This window comes from Scyliorhinus torazame, chromosome 6 (assembly GCF_047496885.1).
Source record: "Scyliorhinus torazame isolate Kashiwa2021f chromosome 6, sScyTor2.1, whole genome shotgun sequence".
In the NCBI taxonomy this organism is placed as follows: Eukaryota; Metazoa; Chordata; class Chondrichthyes; order Carcharhiniformes; family Scyliorhinidae; genus Scyliorhinus; species Scyliorhinus torazame.
The window spans coordinates 149,105,849-149,128,873 of NC_092712.1; the positions used below are offsets into that span (position 1 = coordinate 149,105,849).

The window sequence follows — 23,025 nt, forward strand, 5'->3', positions numbered from 1 at the left end:
GGGGATTTATTTTCAAGAAGATCGGTGACCATAGCAGACTTTTATGGAAGTAGGGTCAAGGGAGCAGGAGTGTGTCTCATGGACAAGATGAGTGTGGTAGCCTGTGTTAGAAGGATTACGGTACCTGGTAATGCCGGAATACCATTGGTGGAGAATGTACTGGTTCCCATTGGTTAAGCCTGTATGTTAGCTCCGCCCTGCAAGGCGGGGTATAAGATCCCGTGCCACCCCAGCCACTTTCGTCTGTACCTGCGCTACTGGGGGAAACATGTAGCATATTAAAGCCTTCAATTGTCTCTAATCTCGCTTCTGGAGTTATTGATCGTGCATCAATTTAATACGCTAGTTTTTAAAGAATGGACCTCCGAATCAAGCTGGAGTGTCTGCAACTCAGCCCCCACGCGGCAAACTCAGCGGCAACCTTCAAGCACTGGCTGGCGTGCTTCAACGGATATCTCGGGACGGCCGAAAACACACCCACGGGAGAACAGAAACGACAAATTTTGCACTTGAGGGTGAGCCCAGAAATCTACACCTTCATCGAAGACACGGACGATTTTGATGCCGGAATGGAACTGCTGAAAGGATATTATATTCGCCCTGTAAACCAGGTCTACGCCCGACATCTACTAGGGACGAGGCGACAAATCCCTGGGGAATCACTGGAAGAATTCTACCGTGCGCTCCTGGTGTTGGGGAGAAACTGCAGCTGCCCGCAAGTGTCAGCAACCGACACACAGAACTTTTGATTCGGGACGCTTTCGTTGCAGGTATGCTGTCCTCCCAAATCCACCAGCGATTACTGGAGAAAGAGACACTAGGCCTCAAGGAGGCACGGGCCCTTGCCGGCTCCCTGGATGTGGCCTCCCGAAACGCCCGCGCTTACGCCCCCAACCGCGCGGCAGCGCCCTGGGCAGTGTGGAACCCCCCCCCCCCCCACGGCTGACCCCGAGGCATCTCCCATCCCCCCACAAGCTTGTGCTGCAAGATGGCCTGGCAACACCGGGGGGGCCCGCTGCTATTTTTGCGGGCAAGCCAAGCACCCCCGACAGCGCTGTCCGGCCCGTTCATCCATCTGCAAGGGATGTGGCAAAAAGGGCCACTTTGTGGCGGTATGCCAGGCCCGGGCGGTCGCTGCAGTCTCCGGAGGCGAATACGGACTGCCACCACAACCCTCTCCACGGACCCCGTGCGGCCAGCGGGCGCCGCCATCTTCCTCCTCCAGGGCCACGTGTGGCCTGCGGGCGCCGCCATCCTGTCCCGTGGACGCCACGTGCAATGGATGGGCGCCGCCATTTTGTGCACCCCCAGCCATGTGTGAACAGTGGGCGCCACCATCTTGGATGGACTCCCAGGACCCCAGTTTGGCTGACCATACACCGCCCGAAGAGAACATCCAACTGCTGCGATGATTAACCTCGGTGACCCTGGACCAGTCTCGGCCCGAACACACTCGACTGCTACGACGACGGTGCTTATCAATGGGCATGAAACGTCCTGCCTAATCGACTCTGGGAGCACGGAGAGCTTCATACACCCCAACACGGTAAGGCGCTGTTCTCTCCCCGTCCACCCCGGTAATCAAAAAACTCCCTGGCCTCCGCATCTCACTCAGTAGAGATTAAGGGGTTGTGTGTAGCTAACCTCATGGGCCAGGGAAGGGAGTTCAAAAACTACCAACTCTACGTCCTTCCCCACCTCTGCGCAGCCACACTCCTAGGGTTGGACTTTCAGTGTAACCTCCAAAGTCTTACTTTTAAATTCGGCGGCCCTCTACCCCCCCCCCCCCCCTCACTGTCTGCAGCCTCGCAACCCTCAAGGTCGATCTGCCTTCCCTGTTTGCTAACCTCATCCCGGATTGCAAACCCGTCGCCACCAGGAGCAGACGGTACAGTGCCCAGGACGGATCTTTATTAGGTCGGAGGTCCAACGGCTACTGAGGGAAGGTGTCATTGAGGCTAGCAACAGCCCCTGGAGAGCTCAAGTAGCGGTTGTAAAGACCGGGGAGAAGCATAGGATGGTCATCGACTACAGTCAGACCATCAACAGGTTTACGCAGCTTGACGCGTACCCTCTCCCCCTCATATGTGACCTGGTCAACACGATCGCGGATTACAAGGTCTTTTCCACGGTGGATCTTAAGTGCTCCCCATCCGCACTAGTGACCGCAAATACACTGCTTTCGAAGCAGATCGGCGGCTCTACCACTTCTTAAGGGTTCCCTTCGGTGTCACTAATGGGTTCTCGGTCTTCCAACGAGAGATGGACCGAATGGTTGACCGGTACGGTTTACGGGCCACATACCCGTACCTCGATAATGTCACCATCTGCGGCCACGACCAGCAGGACCACGACACCAACCTTCGAAAATTCCTCCAGACCGCAAAAATCCTTAACCTCACGCATAACAAGGATAAATGCGTGGTCAGCACCGACCGCCTAGCCATCCTCGGCTACGTAGTGCGTAATGAAGTTATAGGCCCCGATCCTGAATGCATGCGCCCCCTTATGGAGTTCCCCCTCCTGCACTGCTCCAAGGCCCTGAAGCGCTGCCTAGGTTTCTTTTCCTACTATGCCCAGTGGGTCCCCAACTATGCGGACAAGGCCCGTCCACTGATCCAATCCACCGTTTTTCCCCTGTCGATAGAGGCCCGCCAGGCCTTCAGCTGCATCAAAGCAGACATTGCAAAGGCCACGATGCACGCCATCAACGAGTCCCTCCCCTTCCAGGTCGAGAGCGACGCATTCGACGTAGCTCTGGCGGCCACCCTCAACCAAGCGAGCAGACCCGTGGCCTTCTTCTCACGCACCCTACACGCCTCCGAAATCCGTTTAGCCTCAGTCGAAAAGGAGGCCCAGGCTATAGTAGAAGCTGTGCGACATTGGAGGCATTACCTGGCCGGCAGGAGATTCACTCTCCTCACTGATCAACAGTGGGTTGCTTTCATGTTCGATGATGCACAGCGGGGCAAAATAAAAAACGACAAGATCTTATGGTGGTGGATCGAACTCTCCACCTACAACTATGAGATCCTGTATCGTCCCGGGAAGCTAAACGAGCCTCCTGACGCCCTATCCTGCGGCACATGCCAACGCACAAGTGAACCGCCTCCGAGCCCTCCACGAGGACCTCTGCCACCCAGGGATCACTCGATTTTTGCACTTCGTCAAGACCCGCAACCTGCCCTACTCCATCGAGGAGGTCAGGACAGCCACCAGGAATTGCCAAATCTGCGCGGAGTGCAAGCTGCACTTCTACAGGCCAGAGAAAGCGCGCCTGATAAAGGCTTCCCGTCCCTTTAAACGCCTCAGTATGGATTTCAAAGGCCCCCTCCCCTCCACCGACCGCAACACGTACTTCCTGAACGTGATTGACGAGTACTCCCGGTTCCCATTCGCCATCCCCTGCCCCGACATGACCGCAACCACCGTCATAAAAGCCCTCCATAGTATCTTTATGCTGTTTGGTTTCCCCGCCTACATACACAATGATAGGGGGTCCTCCTTTATGAGCGACGAACTGCGTCAATTCCTGCTCAGCAAGGGCATTGCCTCGAGCAAGACGACCAGTTACAACCCCCGGGGAAACGGACAGGTAGAGAGGGAGAACGGAACGGTCTGGAAGACCGTCCTACTGGCCCTGTGGTCCAGGAATCTCCCAGTCTCCCGCTGGCAGGAAGTCCTCCCAGATGCCCTCCACTCCATCTGGTCACTGCTCTGTACCACGACCAACCAAACACTGCACAAACTTCTCCTCGTCTTCCCCAGGAAGACCTCCTCTGGGACCTCGCTCCCGACCTGGCTTGCAGCTCCCGGACCTATCCTGCTCTGAAAACACGTGCGGGCGCACAAATCGGACCATTGGTCGAGAGGGTCCATCTCCTCCACGCTCACCCTCAGTACGCCTACGTGGCGTACCCCGACGCCCGACAGGATACGGTCTCCCTACGGGACCTGGCGCACGCTGGATCCCCACACACACCCCCCACCACCAGTCCCACCCTCCCTCCCACCGGAGCACCCCACAGCCGCTCTCTTCCCAGGTGGATCGGTTCTTCCACCGGCCCCATCTAGGCCCTCCCGCCCACCGTCGCACCCCACAGCCGCACCCTCCCAGGTCAGTTGGTACTTCCACCGGCCCCATCTAGGGGTGATGAAGCTGCCACAGAAGCCGAAACCACGCTCCCGGAGTCACAGACGTCAGAACCTCCACCGGCATCACCACCAAAGCTACGACGATCGCAGAGGACGACCAGGGCCCCCAATCGACTAATTGCTTCATTTTGAAATGTACATAATTAAGATGTAATAAGGCAAAACGCTGTACGGAGGTATTACGGTACCTTCATAACTGTAACTTCTACCACTTTACCACATTGTAATCCGAAGCCGCCACCCCCGCCGGACTCTCTTTTTAACAGGGGTGAATGTGGTAGTCTGTGTTAGAAGGATTACGGTACCTGGTAATGTCGGAATACCATTGGTGGAGAATGTACTGGTTCCCATTGGTTAAGCCTGTATGTTAGCTCCGCCCTGCAAGGCGGGGTATAAGAGCCCGTGCCACCCCAGCAGCTTTCTTCTGTACCTGCGCTGCTGGGGGAAGCATCTAGCGTATTAAAGCCTTCAATTGTCTCCCATCTCGCTTCTGGGGTTATTGATCGTGTATCAATGAGTTCATAGACAGCATGAGGGGAGATAGGAGAGAAACCAGGGAAAGATACGAGTTCAGGGCTAGAGAACGGGGATCTTTAGAGGATGTATGGCCCAGTGGGCTTGGGAAAGGGACAAAGTGGTGAAGACAACTGATCGGTTGGTCCCTAGAATAGTAAAGGATATTCAAAGATTGTTGTTGCATATTTTTAGACAGGAATAAAAATTCCTTTATTTGTATTTGCCTGTATACACAAAATTAATTTTATCAAAATTGAAACCTTGATCGCATTAAATAACATAGTTAAGAATCATGGTATTTAAGTTCTCTCTCTTTGTTTGTCACAGGACTGTCAACAATCAGGTCTGTCATCGTGTCATTGGTGGCATGGTCTGGAATCCAATATTAAGAAAGTCTCTCTCAGTTGAACAGTTAGAAACCAGAAGCTTACCTTCTCGCTCTCCACCATCTACACCTGATTGGTAAACAATTTTACAGAATACTTTATTAATCACATTCTTGATAAGCTACCTAATGGGCACAATTCTCCCAAAAAGTGACTAAGAGTTATTTTGGGTGGGTTTGGCTGTGTGTGTTTCCTGTCGGGTGCAATCCAGACTGGTATTCGCCCACACTGAGTCATTAGTGGAATTTTCTTCTGACACTCCAGCCCTATTTTAACAATGTTGTGGAGAGCACAAGCAAGTTGTGCCCAATGCACATTCCGCTATTCTGGGAGAATAGCGGGAGAGCCCCTAAATGGGATTTGCATGGGGTGGCGTGATGTTCCTGGCACCTGACACAATCTGGTTCGTGCCCTTGCTGGGCATGAACTAGATGAACATATTTTAAATGAGGGGAGGGGGTGCTGAAGATGGCTAGAAGCTGATGGGGCCTGAAGGGAGATCCTATGGGAGGGCCCCGATGCCAGCGATCCTTTTGGTGGGGGTGGGGTGCACTCTCAGTTCGAGATCAGGCTGGACTTGCTGGTGTCTTGCAGGTTTCGCCTCTAGCTTCACAAAAATGACTACGTGTGGGAGAATTGTGATGCAAATCGCAGCAGAAAAGCCGGCACAATTCACACCGGTTTTCCTGCCCAAAATGACACATGGACAGATATTTCAGCAAGTTGAGGCAAAAGTCATGTCTGATCCCAGTTTAACTACGAAACCCCCGCACTGAATTTAATTTTTGGGGCAAGGGCCAAATCCCATTAAACATCTTGCCCCCCCAAAAACGTTGGATCGCAGTAACCATTTTATTACAATTACAATTTCAGATTGTTTTGCACATTCACAAATTGAATAGCCACTGGGTGATTAATATAGAACATAGAACATAGAACAATACAGCGCAGTACAGGCCCTTCGGCCCACGATGTTGCACCAAAACAAAAGCCATCTAACCTACACTATGCCATTATCATCCATATGTTTATCCAATAAACTTTTAAATGCCCTCAATGTTGGCGAGTTCACTACTGTAGCAGGTAGGGCATTCCACGGCCTCACTACTCTTTGCGTAAAGAACCTACCTCTGACCTCTGTCCTATATCTATTACCCCTCAGTTTAAAGCTATGTCCCCTCGTGCCAGCCATTTCCATCCGCGGGAGAAGGCTCTCGCTGTCCACCCTATCCAACCCCCTGATCATTTTGTATGCCTCTATTAAGTCTCCTCTTAACCTTCTTCTCTCCAACGAAAACAACCTCAAGTCCATCAGCCTTTCCTCATAAGATTTTCCCTCCATACCAGGCAACATCCTGGTAAATCTCCTCTGCACCCGCTCCAAAGCCTCGACGTCCTTCCTATAATGCGGTGACCAGAACTGTACGCAATACTCCAAATGCGGCCGTACCAGAGTTCTGTACAGCTGCAACATGACCTCCCGACTCCGGAACTCAATCCCTCTACCAATAAAGGCCAACACTCCATAGGCCTTCTTCACAACCCTATCAACCTGGGTGGCAACTTTCAGGGATCTATGTACATGGACACCTAGATCCTTCTGCTCATCCACACTTTCAAGAACTTTACCATTAGCCAAATATTCCGCATTCCTGTTATTCCTTCCAAAGTGAATCACCTCACACTTCTCTACTTCTCTATATTCAAATAAACATTGTTACATTTCCTGGAATGAATGCGTGTGGATTTGTAGACTTGGCATCCCTGATTTGTTTCTGCAGATATACCACTAGGTGGGGTGATGTTAGTGGGAACCTCAGTGTTGTTTGTGGTCATATTTGATTACATTTATAATAGTGGCTGTTTCAAGAAGCATTTATCCAAACTATGCATTCAAGTAAATGGTAGAAAAGCGCTCTATGTAGTTATTTTATGCAGAAAATGTTACCACACTAATTCAATAAACATATTTTGTTTCTATTGAAGGGGGAATTGCAACCCTACAATTGATGGCATATGCTCACCAGGAATATCCACTGCAGACTCCACCAAAGTCTAGAATTGCTGTGACAATGACTCAGCACAATCTTAAATTGCCATGGCTATAGGCAACAATGTAGTCATAAGTTTCCATGGCAGTTGCAGGTATCTGAGGGAAGGCTTGGAGGTCTGCAGGCGAGTAAGCAGCAACAAGTCTTCTGAGTGTCTGTCGTTCCCAGGGAACATTTAGGAGCTACCCCATTCTTAGGAAGGGAGTATTTAAATATTTTGTCAAAACAAATCATAGATCCTGGCCTGTACTGTCAGGAGGACCTCACTTCCACCATTTGGCAACCTGGTACACCTGGTCTCCACAAATGTGCTGGGCACTGATTCTGCTGACTCCTGGGTCAGGAGCACAGGACATTTTATGTCTTTTTTTTCCAACCAAATATTTCAAAAATCTTTGAAGTTCTTCGCATAAATTTAATTCTGTATTTAAGAGTTATGATATCAAGGGACCTACTTCAACTAACAAAAGTTTCATCCCTTTGTACTGCCAATAGGCCAAGTCCAAGATTAAGACATGATGCTCAAAAGCCACGGCATTCCTCCGTAGATAACCTTGCCACTGAGATGGCATATATCACAGAGAGTGAAGAGGTTTTTTATAACTACAAGGCGAACATTCCAGTCATTGCGAATGAAAATGATCCAGAGCCCTGCCAGAAACATGCATCGCACAATTGGTATGTGTTTTGGAAGTTTTTATTAAATGGTATAAAATTAGCTGTTAGTTTGAAAATAGGTAAAGACATGCATTATAGGATTAGAATATATTTTCGTCCTTCTCGAAATCTATGTAGAATCTCTACCGTCCTGCATGTATATTTGGCATATGGATGATTTTTAAAATAATTTTGTAATCAACCATGGAAAATCTTCAGCCCAAATAAGGAGTTTCAATCTCACTTTTGTGCATTTTCGCTACAATGGGCCTTTTTTGTTTCTCAAATTTTCCTCAAAGTTCCGAGATCTTTGAGCAAAATGATCCACTTTTCAATTTTCTTGGTATTTGAGGTGACCTTTTCATTCAGAGTCAATTCAGGTCTCGATGGCTTTATTAAAACGTGAATGTTTAGAACCTCAGTTGTAATCATAGTTGAACGTCTATCCTGTTGATAAAATTTTACATTTTCTGGAATTATCTTATCTAATGGGGCATCTGTTTCATCGTGCGTTTTACATTTCAGAGTGTAAGCATGAAGAGGATTTTATTTTCTATCAGCAATAAGAATTGATCATATGTCTTTAACAGCACCCTACGTTGAGATCTGCAGAATATTCTGTCCATTTGCTGTAATTATTACCTCTGTAATTCTACTTCTAGTAGAGAGAAAAAAATATTTTCTTCATGTTTTCCCATTTTTTCCAGAATGTAATCAGCCCTCTCCTAGGGCTTCTTTAACCCGTTCCTTCATATCAAGGGAGAGGTGAGAATGAAGATATAGCCGAGGAAGCAAGTTTTTGAGGAAACTTTTGAAATAAGTAAAAGTAGTTGAAGCAAAATGCTTCAGAAGATGGTCAGTAATAGCTGAAAGATTGGCCTTTAAATTGAAGGAGCAATGAACACGCATTAAATCAGGGTCAGAGAAATAAGTAGAACTGTGATTGCAAATGGATCTCTCTCCTCAGATAATGTGCCCCTCCCTTTCTGATCTGTCATTATCTCTTCCTCCTCAAAGGACCCTCCATTAGCTTCTCTGTTCTTGCAACCGCCAGTCTCATCTGCAAGCTCCCTTTCCTCTCCAAAAGCCCCAAAACATGTTGTCACTTACCAAACCTGTGCCCCGCTTTCCACAACTCCATGTTTGAGCCTCTCCAATCAGACTTTACACTTCTGCCACATCAAGGAAGCAACCCTAATCAAACTTGCAAATGCCATTTTTTTCTGATTGTGACTATTGTGCACATCTGTTCCCATTCCTTTTGACCTGTTTGCAGCTTTAGATATGATTGACTACACTATACTTGCTACACCTTTCCTCCACTGAGTGGGATCACCATCGCCTATTTGTATTCATACCTGTCCAGTCATAGCCAGCAGATTACCTACATTAGTTCCTCTTACCCCCATGCTGTTACCTCTGAAGTCCACCAAGGATCTGACATTGAACCCCTCCAATTTCTCATCTACATGTTTCCCCTTGGTGAAATAAAACGTCAGATTCCATATGTGTGCAGATGACACCGAACTCCACCACACCACCACTTCTATCAACCCTTCCGTGGCCTTTGTGGTGTCTGACATCCAGTTCCACAAGAGCCTGAGTTTTCCCCAACTGAAAATTGGGAAGCCTCTGTCTTTGGATCCAACACAAATTCCATCCTCCTTGCCTGACCCCACCTCAGGCTAAAATAGCTTGTTTGCAGTCTTGGTGTCCAAATTGATTCCAAGCTGAGTTTCTGGGGGCGATTCTCTGAGCCCCGCGCCGGGCCGGAGAATCGGCACAACCACACCCCGACGCCAGCGCATGATTCTCCGAGGTGCGGAGAATCGGAGCCATGCGCCCCGGCTCGTTTGGCACGCACGGGCTGGTGGAATCGGCGGGGCCGCCGATTCTCCGGCCCATTTAGGGTGAGTGGTCGCACAGATACGACAGAGTCCCGCTAGCGCCGTTCACCCTGGTCGCTGCCGGCGGGAACTCTGCGTGTACGGTCGGGGGGCGGCCTGTGGGGGGAGGGGGGGGGCTCCGATGGGGTCTGCCCTGCGATCGGGGCCCACTGATTGGCAGGCCGGCCTCTTTCTCCCCCCCCCCCCCCCCCGGCGCGGCCGGTCCCTGAACACTGACGGCATGTTGAGTCGGGGCCGGCGCGCTAAAGAAGTTCCCTGCGCAGGTTGGCGTGGCCCAACTGCGCATGTGCGGGTTGGCGCAACGCCCATTTGGCGCCGTGAAAAGAGGCTGGAGCGGCGTGAACCGCTCCAGCGCCGTGCTGGCCCCCTGTGGGGGCCAGAATCAGTCGTACCCGGGCCCGGTTTGCGCCATCGTGAAAAGTGACGGCGTTCACGACAGCGCAAACACTTGGGCTCCATATTGGAGAATCGCCCCCTCTGACTCCATCTATTCTCCAACACTAAGACCACCTACATCCACCTCAGTAATATCATCCATGTCAACTGTCTCAACCTATCTGTTACTGAAATGTTCATCTATGTTTTGTCAACCCCAGACTCAACTTTTCCAATGATCACATGGTTGACCTGCCACCTTCGACACTCTGTGAGCTTATGCAAAACTCTGCTGCCCATTTTGCAACCCACAATGTATCTCATTCATTTGCCATCTCTGAGCTTGCTGACCTACACTGACTCCTGTCTACCAAGCCTCAGTTTTAAAATTTTTAGCCTTGTCTTCAAATTTCTCCATGGCCTCATCACTCTCTATATCTCGTCCTATAACTGTCCAAGAGCTATGCCTTCAACTTTGGACTCTTGTGAATTGGCCACTACCTTTCCCACACCATTGCTGCCCATGCTGTCAGCTATCTGGGCACAAAGCTCTAATCTGCACCTTTATCCTCTCTACCTGTCTTTAAAGCCCCTTTAAAAACCCCTGCAGCTCAATTCTTCCACCCAAACAAAACACATCAACTCACTGCATGCCACCTACAAACTTCACCTCACAATAAAATACTTGCAGCTCATATTCAACCAACTCTGCACAAATTGACAGCCACACACGCCTAATTTTTAAAAAATTAAAGTGAGCAACTTTTAATGAAATCAATATTTGCCCAAGTGCTAGCCAATAATGTCTCTCTTCTGTACTTTTCCTAACTTTCGTGTTCTCTGTTATGCTGCCAAAGTGGCGTGAGCATGCTGAGTGGAGTGGTGCTACTGTAATGAAAGTAGTTTAATCATAACTGTTATTGGTGCCTCTTTCACTACTACCAGTTCCTCATTACTTGTGATGTGACCTTCACGCTATGACTCCCATTCAGTGTACTGATCTCTTGAGCAGGTAGGTGCTTGCTGAAGCCCTGAGGGATTGCTGTTGCAGGCTGGTGAGGATGGCTCAACCTGGTTCTGAAGATAGACCTGAAAGAAGAAAGGATGGAAAAGTAGTAAATACTGGACAAGTTAGGAACAGTGAGGCAATAACAATTTTTGAAACTCCCGAAAGAGATGCACATAAAGGACAAATATAATGACAGGTCCTGCAGATCTGCCACTCATAATTCTTCATTTTCAATGATGAGCAGTGAGACCTGTGACTTGAATGTCCAGAATTTACTCTATCACTTTGCACAGGTCTTGGATTGTGCTCATGCCAACTTGGCATTGTTTGTCGAACTGTCAGCAGCACGGGGTGCTTATTTGTTAATAACGTTTTGGAACAATGCTATTTTTGATTATATATTAACAATCAAGACCTGGCATAAGTTCAAATTTTATAGATGACATAAAGCTCATCAATGTAATAAGCCGTGAAGATGAGAGTAAAAGACTTCAGGAGGACACAGATAGACTGATGAATAGGCACAGGAAAATACAGAACCTGAAATTACTCTCACATCTGGCTGATCACAAAACATGATACCTCTCCATATTCTCATTCCTTCAAATACCAATCAAATTCACCAATACATTTTATCTGCTTCATTGCTTTCTGCAAAGTCCATTCTGCACCCTCATCAGCAGCTGCATAAAATAGTTCAATCTAATATAAACGTACACTTTCTTTCTTCAAAGAGCCATGTTTGCTGATGAGCTTGCAGTCATCTCAAATATATCATCAGCATTCAATTTACCTATTCTCTCAATCCTTAAGTAGTTGAGTAATCTCACCGTGAAGCATTCGCATCTTACAAGGTCAAGAGTCCCATTAGAACCCTTCTCATCGCCTTGGATAGGTAATACGAAGTAACAGTTTGGTTTATCTTTCCCGAATTATTTCCAATAGCGAGATATTAGTGCAGCACAAGAGGCGGCACTGTTTCTGATCAGAAGAATGTAGATTCAAGTCCATCTCTGAGATTTGCATGTACAGTCTAGGCTGACACTTCAGTGCAGTACTAAAGGGAATAAGGTCAGCCATGCCACCTTAAAGTGAGATGTAAGGGGGTGCGATGAAGTGTACAAGAGGCCAGAAGTAAAGGAGCACAGATATCATGGAGGGTTGTAAGGCCTAAGGTTCCATCCTTAGGGAAGGGTGAGGCCAGGGAGGTATTTGAAAACAAGATATTGCTTGAGCAGGAGCCAATGTAGGTCAACGAGCACAGGTAGAAAAGGCATGGATGAGGGTTTCATCGTCCGAATAGCTGAAACAGGGTAACACGGCAATGTTACGGGTATAAACACAAGTGACACTGGCAATGTTACAGAGGGGCGGCTCAGTAGAGCAGTGGTTAGCATTGCTGCCTCACGGCGCCGAGAACCCGGGTTTGATTCCGGCCCTGGGTCATTGTCTGTGTGGACTTTGCACATTGTCCCCATGTCTGCGTGAGTCTCACCCCCACAACCCAACAATGTGCAGGGTAGGTGGATTGGCCACACTAAATTGCCCCTTAATTGGGAAAAAAAGAATTGGGCACATTAAATTGTTAAAAAGGCAATGTTATGGGGGCGGAGAATTTTAGAGATGGTATGAATATAACATCAAAAGCTGATCTTGGGGTAAAATGTGACACCAATGTTTTGAATAGACTGGCATAATCTCAGCGCCTTCCCAGGGCAAGGAACAGACTCGGTAGCTAGGGAACTCGGTAGCTAGAGTTTGGAATGGGGATCTAAAACAATGGCACCCATTGTGGGATTCTCCCCCCACAAAATTTTAAGTTAATTTGTGGTGGATTTTCAGGGAGTTTCCCGCCTCTGCCGGTGAGTTCACCATTCCTATTCACTGACACGTCGCCACTTTTTTGACCCCTGTGGAGTTTTCCATCGGTTTAGCCCACGGTTTAGCAATGGGGAGTTGAACTCCGAGATTGGGCCACCATTTTGAAAGGGTGCCCCGATCTCAGAGTTTGTCCCACCCATGGGCAATGTCACCCCCCCACATACATGGACACTACCCCACACCCGCCAAGTGAGGACACCCTACTATGGGGTGCGATTCTCCAAAATGGTGACCAAGTGTTAGCGCCGTCGTGAATGCCGTTGCGTTTCACGACGGCGCAAAATGGCACAGGGACGACCGATTCTGTCCCCCACAGGGGGCCAGCACGGCGCTGGAATGGTTCATGCCGCTCCAGCCTCCCTTCCCGGCGGCAAATGGGCGCCGCGCCAACCCGCGCAAGCGCAGTTGGGCCGCGCCAACCTACGCATGCGCAGGGGACTTCTTCAGCGCTCCGGCCCCTACTCAACATGGCGTCGGGGTTCAGGGGCTGGCCACGCCAGAAAGTAGGCCCGGGGAGGGAGAGGCCGGCCCACCGATCGGTGAGGCCCGATCGCGGGCCAGACCCCATTGGAGGCCCCCCCAGGTGAAGGAGCGCTTTTCTCCCCACCCCACAGGCCGCCCCCTGACCCTTCGCGCACACTTCCCGCCGGCAGCGACCAGGGGTGAACGGCGCCGGCGGGACTCTGCCGTATCCGCGCGTCAAACGCGCCGGCGCAAATGGTGCAAAGATAGATGGGTGACGGTGAGAGGGGCCGGGAGGAAGCAGTCAGTACAGAGATCCCCTGTGGTCATTCCCCTTAGTAACAAGTATACCGCTTTGGATACTGTTTGGGGGGGGGACTTACCAGGGGTAAGCCATGGGGTACAGGTCTCCGGCACGGAGTCTGTCCCTGTTGCTCAGAAGGGAAGGGGGGAGAGGAGTAGAGCATTAGTCATTGGAGACTCCATAGTTAGGGGGATAGATAGGAAATTCTGTGGGAACGAGAGAGACTCGCGGTTGGTGTGTTGCCTCCAAGGTGCCAGGGTGCGTGATGTCTCGGACCGTGTTTTCGGGATCCTTAAGGGGGAGGGGGAGCAGCCCCAAGTTGTGGTCCACATAGGTACCAACGACATAGGTAGGAAAAGGGATAGGGATGTAAGGCAGGAATTCAGGGAGTTAGGGTAGAAACTTGGATCTAGGACAAACAGAGTTATTATCTCTGGGTTGTTACCCGTGTCACGTGATAGCGAGACGAGGAATAGGGAGAGAGAGGAGTTGAACACGTGGCTACAGGGATGGTGCAGGAGGGAGGGTTTCAGATTTCTGGATAATTGAGGCTCATTCTGGGGTCTGTGGGACCTCTACAAATGGGATGGCCTACACCTGGACCAGAGGGGTACCAATATCCTGGGGGGGAAATTTGCAAATGCTCTTCGGGAGGGTTTAAACTAGTTCAGCAGGGGCTTGGGAACCTGAATTGTAGCTCTAGTATACAGGAGGTTGAGAGTAGTGAGGTCATGAGAAAGGTTTCAAAGTTGCAGGAGTGTACCGGCAGGCAGGAAGGTGGTTTAAAGGGTGTCTTCTTCAATGCCAGGAGCATCCGGAATAAGGTGGGTGAACTTGCGGCATGGGTTGGTACCTGGGACTTCAATGTTGTGGCCATTTCGGAGACATGGATAGAGCAGGGACAGGAATGGTTGTTGCAGGTGCCGGGGTTGAAATATTTCAGTAAGCTCAGGGAAGGTGGTAAAAAAGGGGGAAGGTGGCATTGTTAGTCAAGGACAGTATTACGGTGGCAGAAAGGACGTTTGATGAGGACTCGTCCACTGAGGTAGTATGGGCTGAGGTTAGAAACAGGAAAGGCGAGGTCACCCTGTTAGGGGTTTTCTATAGGCCTCCGAAAAGTTCCAGAGATGTAGAGGAAAGGATTGCAAAGATGATTCTGGATAGGAGCGAAAGCAACAGGATAGTTGTTATGGGGTGCTTTAACTTTCCAAATATTGACTGGAAACGCTATAGTTTGAGTACTTTAGATGGGTCTGTTTTTGTCCAATGTGTGCAGGAGGGTTTCCTGACACAGTATGTAGATAGGCCAACGAGAGGCGAGGCCATATTGGATTTGGTACTGGGTAATGAACCAGGACAGGTGTTAGATTTGGAGGTAGGTGAGCACTTTGGTGATAGTGACCACAATTCCATTGCGTTTACTTTAGTGATGGAAAGGGATAGGTATATACCGCAGGGCAAGAGTTATATCTGGGGGAAAGGCAATTATGATGCGATGAGGCAAGACTTAGGATGCATCGGATGGAGAGGAAAACTGCAGGGGATGGGCACAATGGAAATGTGGAGCTTGTTCAAGGAACAGCTACTGCATGTCCTTGATAAGTATGTACCTGTCTGGCAGGGAGGAAGTGGTCGAGCAAGGGAACCGCGGTTTACTAAAGCAGTCGAAACACTTGTCAAGAGGAAGAAGGAGGCTTATGTAAAGATGAGACATGAAGGTTCAGTTAGGGTGCTCGAGAGTTACAAGTTAGCTAGGAAGGACCTAATGAGAGAGCTAAGAAGAGCCAGGAGGGGACATGAGAAGTCTTTGGCAGGTAGGATCAAGGATAACCCTAAAGCTTTCTATAGATATGTCAGGAATAAACGAATGACTAGGGTAAGAGTAGGGCCAGTAAAGGACAGTAGCGGGAAGTTGTGCTTGGAGTCCGAGGAGATAGGAGAGGTGCTAAATGAATATTTTTTGTCAGTTTTCACACAGGAAAAAGACAATGTTGTCGAGGAGAATACTGAGATTCAGACTACTAGACTAGAAGGGCTTGAGGTTCATAAGGAGGAGGTGTTAGCAATTCTGGAAAGTGTGAAAATAGATAAGTCCCCTGGGCCGGATGGGATTTATCCTAGGATTCTCTGGGAAGCTAGGGAGGAAATTTCTGAGCCTTTGGCTTTGATCTTTAAGTCATCTTTGTCTACAGGAATAGTGCCAGAAGACTGGAGGATAGCAAATGTTGTCCCCTTGTTCAAGAAGGGGAGTAGAGACAACCCCGGTAACTATAAACCAGTGAGCCTTACTTCTGTTGTGGGCAAAATCTTGGAAAGGTTTATAAGAGATAGGATGTATAATCACCTGGAAAGGAATAATTTGATTAGAGATAGTCAACACGGTTTTGTGAAGGGTAGGTCGTGCCTCACAAACCTTATTGAGTTCTTTGAGAAGGTGACCAAACAGGTGGATGAGGGTAAAGCAGTTGATGTGGTGTATATGGATTTCAGTAAAGCGTTTGATAAGGTTCCCCACGGTAGGCTACTGCAGAAAATACGGAGGCATGGGATTCAGGGTGATTCAGCAGTTTGGATCAGAAATTGGCTAGCTGGAAGAAGACAAAGGGTGGTGGTTGATGGTAAATGTTCAGACTAGAGTCCAGTTACTAGTGGTGTACCACAAGGATCTGTTTTGGGGCCACTGCTGTTTGTCATTTTTTCAATGACCTGGAAGATGGCGTAGAAGGATGGGTGAGTAAATTTGCAGATAACACTAAAGTCGGTGGAGTTGTGGACAGTGCAGAAGGATGTTACAAGTTACAAGGGACATAGATAAGCTGCAGAGCTGGGCTGAGAGGTGGCAAATAGAGTTTAATGCAGAAAAGTGTGTGGTGATTCATTTTGGAAGGAATAACAGGAAGACTGAGTACTGGGCTAATGGTAAGATTCTTGGCAGTGTGGATGAGCAGAGAGATCTCTGTGTCCATGTACATGGATCCCTGAAAGTTGCCACCCAGATTGAGAGGGTTGTTAAGAAGGCGTACGGTGTATTAGCTTTTATTGGTGGAGGGATTGAGTTTCGGAGCCATGAGGTCATGTTGCAGCTGTACAAAACTCTGGTGCGCCTGCATTTGGAGTATTGTGTGCAATTCTGGTCGCCGCATTATAGGAAGGATGTGGAAGCATTGGAAAGGGTGCAGAGGAGATTTACCAGAATGTTGCCTGGTATGGAGGGAAGATCTTATGAGGAAAGGCTGAGGGACTTGAGGCTGTTTTCGTTAGAGAGAAGGTTAGGAGGTGACTTAATTGAGGCATACAAGATGATCAGAGGATTGGATAGGGTGGACAGTGAGTTTCCTCGGATGGTGATGTCTAGCACGAGGGGACGTACCTTTAAATTGAGGGGGGATAGATATAAGACAGATGTCAGAGGTAGGTTCTTTACTCCGAGAGTAGTAAGGGCGTGGAATGCCCTGCCTGCAACAGTAGTGGACTCACCAACACTAAGGGCATTCAAATGGTCATTGGATAAACATATGGACGATAAGGGAATAGTGTAGATGGGCTTTAGAGTGGTTTCACAGGTCGGCGCAACATCGAGGACCGAAGGGCCTGTACTGCGCTGTTATGTTCTATGATTCTCCGTACCTCGGGGAATCGCGCGTCGAGACGCCGTGGTGCGGTTACGGCGATTCTCTGGCCCGGCGCGGGGCTCGGACAATCACGCCCCTGGGGTCCCTCTTCAGGTCCCCCTAAGCCCCCTTACAGCACCCCCTCCCTTCCAGGACACCACCCATCACCCCATCAACCAACCAGAGGCCCCTACTTATCTCCCCTGCACTCTCCTACTCTTTAAAACCTCCTATGCCCTCATTTTATGGGCATGGCCTACCTGGCCCTTGGCACTGGCACCCAGGCAGTGCTCATGCCGGCTTGTCAGAGCCATCCAGGTACCTTGGCAGTGCCAGGATGGCAGTGCCAAGGTGCCCGCGTTCCAGCAGGAGGGCAAGGGAGCAATCTTGCACTTACCTTGACCATCCAGAAGTCTCCGATGGCCCGGGAGACCCCCAGGTCCCGTTCCACCTGGCCCACGTTTGTGTGGACCAGCACAGATCGGCGCCCGGCTGCAGACTCCCTGGGAGGCCAAAGAATCGAGGGAGGCGGCTGGATCCTGGGTGAGTAGGTTGTAAGTAGTTTACGGCCTGCTTCCGGTAAAGGTGTTTGGTCACACCCATTTGGATGGAGCTTCGACATCTCGCGGGACTTCGGATAATCTTGCGATGCGCGGAGCCTGTCGAGAGGCTCACTGGAAGCCACTCCCGGGTTATCCGGCCATGTTGTCCTCTCGCATGAGCCCACTGCGGCCGGAGAATCGTGCCCAATGGCTTCAATCTTCCCATTATTTATGGAGGAAAGTTCTGCTTATCCATTACTGGATGTCAGATAAGCAGTCTGGTAATTCAGCAACATGGAGGTGTTGAGAGATATTTTGACAAGGTAGAACTGATAGTCGTCAGTGTACTCGGCCCAAAACCATAAGAAACTACAGAGAGTCGTGAACACAGCCCAGTCCATCACGTGAAACTGCCTCCCATCCATTGACATGGCCTATACCTCCAACTGCCTTGGGAAAGCAGACAGCATAATCTAAGTACCATCCCACCTGGGCTGTTCTCTCTTCCATCAGACAGGAGATACAAAAGCCTGAGAACACTCACTAACAAATGCAAAATCAGCTTCTTCCCCGCAGCTACCAGGCCTCTCTGCTGTTTATGGAGTGCTAGTCATTCTGCTTATATATTTAGTTTAATAGGGTGTTTGAACTGGGAGGAAGGACGGAGGGGTTCTACAATTCATGGGCATTATTCATTATGCACTTTCAAGAACTGGATAACATTGAACATTTGTTTGGGGGGGGGGGGGGGGCTGTGCGTGTTCATGGCGACTATGTGTGATCCCTGATTCCTTTTTGTCATTTGTTTATATAAACATGTGGGCTAATGTTTGGGGTTTGGTGGGAGGATGGGATCGTTGTTATTGTTATAGGGATTGACATTTGTTGCTGATTATTGTTTATTGTTGTTGGGTGTAAATTTGGGAGAAAATGTGAAAAAGGAGGATAATTAAAAATATAAAAAAATAAAAAATAAAGTTTCTGCTCGGTGATTCTGCATTGTCGCATGTCATGAGGGCCGCCTTGGAGAAAGCTTACCTGCAGATCAGAGGCTGAATGCCCTTGACTGCTGAAGTATTCCCTGACTGGAAGGAAATATTCCTGCCTGGCGATTGTTTGAACACTGTAATTGCTTTGAGTTATTATGATTCCTGTAGAGACCGATAACTTTTTTTAAAATTTGAAAAAAATACCAATTTTCTTCCTATTAACGGGCCAGGCACCTTATTCTCCGGGCCCCTGTGATTTTTTAGTCCTCTGGCTGTGAATTACAGGCGAGAATTCCTCCTGGTCCTGAGAAATGTGGCTCTGACGCAGCAGATCTCAAGGTGGGCCAAGGGGGTAACTCTGTAACTGTGTTGCCCCAAAGTCCATCGGAGGGCAATCTCCCCCCCGCCATTACAGTGCAAGACCTGCTCCACCCAATCCCCACCAGACACCACCTAATTAAAGAGACCCTGACCAGAGACCTGCAGAAGAGCGACCCCTGTCTGGATGCCCTCCAGAAGAGAGGCCTCCATCTGGAAGCCCTCCTGAGGCGCGCTCTGTCTGGAAGCCCTCCAGAAGAGCGACCCATGTCTGGAAGCCTTCCAGACGAGCGACCCCTGTCTGGAAGGCCTCCAAAAGAGCGTTCCCTGTCCGGAAGCCCGACCCTTGTCAGGAAGCCATCCAGAAGGGCGACCCCTGTCCGGAAGCCCTCTAGAAGAAGAGACCGTTTGGAAGCTAGGACTCTGGACAGAGGCAATTTTTAAAAATCGCTGCTTTAAGACTCTTCTACAGGCTCAGGCACAGGAAACAGCGCCTGTCAATCCCTGGAAAGAGAAAAACAATCAACTGGGTTTAACTAACCCCAGATATTTGATCTTCAAACCATTCATTAATTTCTCTGTGAAATTGCATTCACGAGGCAGTGATTTACAGTTTCCACATGCACACAGCTGTCTGCATTGTTTCATTCATGTCACTTCATGCTTGAGTGACTTTGCAGTAGTCAGCTGCGAAACTAACTAACTTAACTTTCTTTGATGTAGTCCAGGAGTTGTCAGTCATAGTTTGGTATTTATAAATAAACATTGTGGTTAGTTTCACAGCTGACTGGGTGCTGCATTGCATTGTTGTGGGTGGGGTGGGTGCTGCATTGCTTTGCAGGGGAGAAGGGGCCCAGCTGCCAGCCATCGCTATCAGGTCACCTGCTCAAAATGGTGGCCCAATAGCAGGATTCCCTTGGGAATCTCTCACAATTTTTGCCATGCATAAATTTGCATGACTACGGTTTGGGAGTCACTTCCTGATTTGCACTCCCAGTGTGAACACACATCCGGTGCGAATCAGCTCCGGCAGGAGACCATAGTTTCCAAACGGAGAATCTCAGCCCACTTATAAGAACATTTGCAAAATATTTAGCTGTGCCACATTAAGATTGCTTAGAACCAGGGTATAATTTCTTTAAGATTCTATAGGGACAATTTTGTGCTGTGTTTGTCATCAACAAGAACGGCGACACAGGCACAAAATCTCACGAGGGTTTGGAAATTAGATTCTCGCCGGCGAGATCTCGTTTCCTGACTTTCCCCGCCCCTCACCAGTGATGTAGTGAGGTTCACGCCCACAAGAGGCAGGAACCTTATTTAAATACATTTTAATGAATTTAAATAATATTAAAGGACTTGCACGCCGCATGATTCGGCCCTCACTGAATACTCAAACATCGCCAACACAATGTTATGTCGGCAAGGTTCACAACAGCTTTACAAAGACCAGAAACAGTTGAGGGGTTCTAACTGAGGGTACTAAGGTAACTATTGCCCCCTTGGCACAGGTTAACACTGTAAGGTTGGCACTGCATTGAAGGGGGAATTTTGCAGTAATGGTGGGTGGGAAGCGGGCATTGTGGGGGAGGGGGAATGGCAGTGGTACTGCTGTGGTGGTTATGGGTTCATAGATTATCATAGAATTTACAGTGCAGAAGGAGGCCATTCGGCCCATCGAGTTGGTGGGGGAAGAGCCCCGATAATTGTTCTATTGTGGGGAGGGGGGAAAGCCCATGATCCATTCGTGGTAGGGGGCTGAGGGACTGAGGGGAGTTTAACATCAATTCTGATCAGGGCGCCCTTTAAAGTTGGTGCCCCATTCTCTTTGGAGACAGCCTGGCTGACTCCACCAGGCCCCACCCTGCCACACTAACGGCGTAAATCATGCTCCCTGATTTTTTTTTTGTCAGCGTGGCTCAAGGTCAGGTCTGAAAAGTGGGCAGTGCATCTGGAAAGACACAAGCCAGCTTTCACTCAGAGCTAACACTCTTGGCAGATAGTGGAATATTCTATCCGATGTTGGAGAAACCTCATTTGATTTAGTTTATTTTACTTGCCTTCCTGGAAGGAAATTCTGGTTTCTTTAAACAAAAACATATATGTTTTACTAAATAGCCTTCAAATATACATTCTAAAATGTAATGTGGAGTATAAAATTATTTTAATTTATTATATCCTGCTATTAAAATGTATTTAGATTCATTAGCGCATACCCGGCTAAATTGCAGTTAAGCCAGATATTGTTTGTGTCTCACACAGAATATGTGAATATCAATGTTTGGACAAATGGTTTCATGGAATTATAAAGCCTTTGATTTTTTTTTCTGTTGTGCCTTAAATTCAAATTGACGTCTTAAGGCTTTAAGAACTTCACCGTACTCATCCCTGGGCTGATTTCTGGGCATATAGGGCAGAATTTAATGTGGATGATAGGGGTCTCACCTGCCAGCTCCGGAATAAGCGGGAGCGCCACGCTGCCTCCCATTGGTGAAGGCCCACTGGAATTGATTGCATATCAGACCTTCCCAGGATTTAGGACCATAGGCCATAAATACCACCCCTCAAGATTTGCTGGCAAAACAGAGGTTCTCTGTTGCTCGTTGGCACCAATGTGAGCAGTGACTGCTGCTGGTAATGCATTCAGCGGAGGCGTAAGATGGCTGTGGGGCGTGAGTCACATGGGGTTGCTCACTGAGGAGGGAAAGTGATCAGAAGAAGGTGCATGGCGAGTGACTCTCAGCAGTCCCCCTCTCCCCAACGGCTGGTCCCTTGATGGCCTTTAAAGGATAGGCCACCCACCAACTGGGAACCCATAAGCAAACGCAACTGGTCGCACGTTTTGGGCTTCTCATATGACATCTTAGCCACCTGCTGCTGGTTCAATACAATGGTATTGGGATGAGATCCTTAAGTGGACCTCAATTAATGTCTGGGCAAAAAGCCTTCCTACCCCTGACTTAATCAGAAGAACCGGGAAGTCAGCGGAGTCCCCAGGGGTCCAATTAAACACCCCACCTCCAAATTCAACACCAGGAGAGTGCATTAATTTCTGCCCATAGTTTCCTAATGCCAACAGCAACTTTGATTTCTTCCTTCTATGCCGGAAAATCAAATCAAGTTCAGTATGGCAGATATGAAACTCTAGAAGTTAGATTGGAAAAAAATAATTGCTGCACTTCAAGAGTCATAACGAATGGCGCCGTGTTAGTTCATTAATTGAGCAGGCAATGTGCAGTAAAAATAAACTATGATTAACTACAATATGTAATTTTTTACAATATCCAGCCTTCCCTGAAGCTACATTTGGTGAGTGTTACTTGCTTACTGGTAGCTACAAAGTGGAGGAATCTATCCTCTGTGATTTTGCAGCCAAAGCACAGATGTACAGGGCGCATGACGTTTGTGCATGTGCAGGGTGCGTAACCTGCTCTCTACCGCCACGTCTGGTGGGAAGACTCCAATGTTTGTGTTTAACAACAGGTCGTGACCGGCATTCTCAATTTAAAAGCCAGTTGTGGCCGTTGGGCACTTCTCCCGCGATTGGGATCACCATGACCAATCGCTCCACGACCCACTTGCGGGTTGCGACCCTAAGTTTGGAAACCCTTCATCTAGAGGCATGACTTCAAATTCCATCATGGTTGTTGGGAAATGTAAATTCAATTACTTAAATAAATCTGTAATAAAAAGCTAATATCAGCAATAGTGACTATGAAACTATCAGATTTTCATTAAGAACTTATCTGCTTCACTAATGTCCTTAAGGGAAGTAAACTTGCCATCCTTACCTGGTCTGGTCTATATGTAATTCCAGACCCATGGCCCTGTGGTTAATTAACTTTTTTCGGGGCAGCATGGT

At 48.6% G+C, this 23,025-nt stretch overlaps 1 protein-coding gene across 6 annotated transcripts in view; it reads left to right on the forward strand.

Annotated features, from left to right (window-relative positions):
* The window catches only part of LOC140425064 (tyrosine-protein phosphatase non-receptor type 3-like), a 422,164-nt gene that overhangs the window by 183,709 nt on the left and 215,430 nt on the right, over positions 1–23,025 (forward strand). For all 6 annotated transcript variants that reach the window (XM_072508895.1, XM_072508894.1, XM_072508892.1 and 3 more), the window contains 2 exons: positions 4,999–5,133; positions 7,604–7,786. In XM_072508895.1, the coding sequence (XP_072364996.1) occupies positions 4,999–5,133; positions 7,604–7,786 (318 nt within the window). The remainder of the gene's footprint in view (positions 1–4,998; positions 5,134–7,603; positions 7,787–23,025) is intronic.